Raw genomic sequence first — 1,716 nt, 5'->3', positions numbered from 1 at the left:
TGATGACTGTCCGCTTTCTCCGTGATTTTTAAGAGCGCCTAATAAACTCAAGGACCTTTCCAAGACCCCGCCATAAACTGCAAATATTTCTCGAATTCGAGAATTCTCCAGACATGCAATTAGACTGGCAAACATGTGTGGGGACAATGCAGCTAAAGGTTAATGTCTTTATGGTGGGTCATTGCGTCTATTGAGAATCGGGATGGCTGTAGGTTGACCGTTGGCTGCCAGGTAGCGAGGGATGGCGCGCAGATGTCCTACGCGACGTAACATCCTCCCCCCGTTGAGAGGGTACCGATCAAATGCTGTGTTGTGATGCTGTGAGATGGATCTCTTCAAAATTCCTCGCTGTTGATGATGGCGTCTGTGTCCTCTGATGTCGATCTGCTTGGTAGTGGTACCATCCGCTTGATGCTCCGATCCAGTGTGCTCGTCGCCGTTCGGACGGTGGCCGTCCGTATGATGCCGTCTGCGCCGGGTTGTACCTTGATGACTCTGCCCAATGGCCACTGCATTGGGGGGACGTTGTCTTCTCTGAGTATGACGATGGTGCCTTCTCGTATGCCGTGACTCCCCTTGCTCCATTTGTTCCGAATGTTTAGCTCGTTGAGATATTGTCGATGCCAACGGCGCCAGAAGTGCTGTTTGATTTTCTGGAGGTGTTGCCAGCTTGAAAGACGATTGGATGGAGTATCCCTGAAATCTCGTTCTCGAATGCTAGTTAATGCGTCTCCGATGAGGAAGTGACCGGGAGTAAGGACAAGGAGATCGTTTGGATCTGTGGATATTGGAGTAAGCGGACGGGAATTGAGGATAGCCTCGATCTCAATGATAAGTGTGTTCATGTTTTCAAAGGTAAGGAGCTCGTTACCTGCGACACGTCTGAGGTGTCGTTTGAAAGATTTCACTGCAGCCTCCCATAACCCGCCAAAGTGGGGTGAGTTGTGCGGAATGAAGCGCCATTCGATCCGTCGGTCGGCTAAAAAGGACTGAACCTTTACCTTGTGATCGTCGGACTGCAGGAGGTTTCGGAGCTCTCGTAGTTCGTTGTTGGCGCCAACGAAATTGGTACCGTTGTCTGAATAAATCGTTAGGCAGAATCCTCGGCGAGCAATGAATCTTCGCAGAGCAGCAAGGCCTCGCTAGTGAGGTCGCTGACCAGCTCGATGTGGACTGCTTTAACTGCAAGACATATGAAGATTGCTACATATACCTTGACCTTACGTCGGTTGCGGTCCTTTCGTTCTTTGATGTGAAAGGGTCCGCAGTAGTCGACTCCGACGTTGGTAAACGGCCGAGATTCTGTTATTCGTGCGGCTGGGAGATCGCCCATGACATAATTCACTGGAGGTGGATTGGCTTTGCAGCAACGGACGCACTTCTTCAGCGTGCTCCAAACTTGACTATGGCCGTCGATAGGCCAATAGGATTTTCTCAAGGCATATAAAGTAGCTTGAGTTCCGGAGTGGAGGTTTAGGAGGTGCTCATGCTCGATTATAAGTGTAATCGAAGATTATACGGAAGACTTTGGCAGAATGATTGGGTGTTTCTGAGTGAAAGGCAGTGTTGAGTGAGTGAGACGGCCTCCGACTCGCAACATCCCGTCCTTGTCCAGAAATGGATTGAGCCGTTGTAGTTTCCCCTTCACTGCAGAGTGTCGATCAGCTCGGAGAATACGGATCTCATCTGGAAAATAGCAGAGCTGTAATAACTGGA

The 1,716-nt window shown here is 50.0% G+C and overlaps 1 protein-coding gene across 1 annotated transcript; it reads right to left on the bottom strand.

Moving 5' to 3' along the window:
* Window positions 1–145: 145 nt before the first annotated feature.
* Window positions 146–1,710, bottom strand: LOC122572175. Its single transcript, XM_043736835.1, has one exon. It carries the CDS (start codon window positions 843–845, stop codon window positions 336–338), a length of 510 nt encoding a protein of 169 aa, XP_043592770.1. The 5' UTR covers window positions 846–1,710; the 3' UTR covers window positions 146–335.
* Between the last annotated feature and the right edge of the window lie 6 nt (window positions 1,711–1,716).

Source organism: Bombus pyrosoma, linkage group LG10 (assembly GCF_014825855.1).
Source record: "Bombus pyrosoma isolate SC7728 linkage group LG10, ASM1482585v1, whole genome shotgun sequence".
Classification (NCBI taxonomy): Eukaryota; Metazoa; Arthropoda; class Insecta; order Hymenoptera; family Apidae; genus Bombus; species Bombus pyrosoma.
The sequence above is the reverse complement of the archived record's forward strand: the minus strand, read 5'-3'. Positions and strand labels throughout refer to the sequence as shown.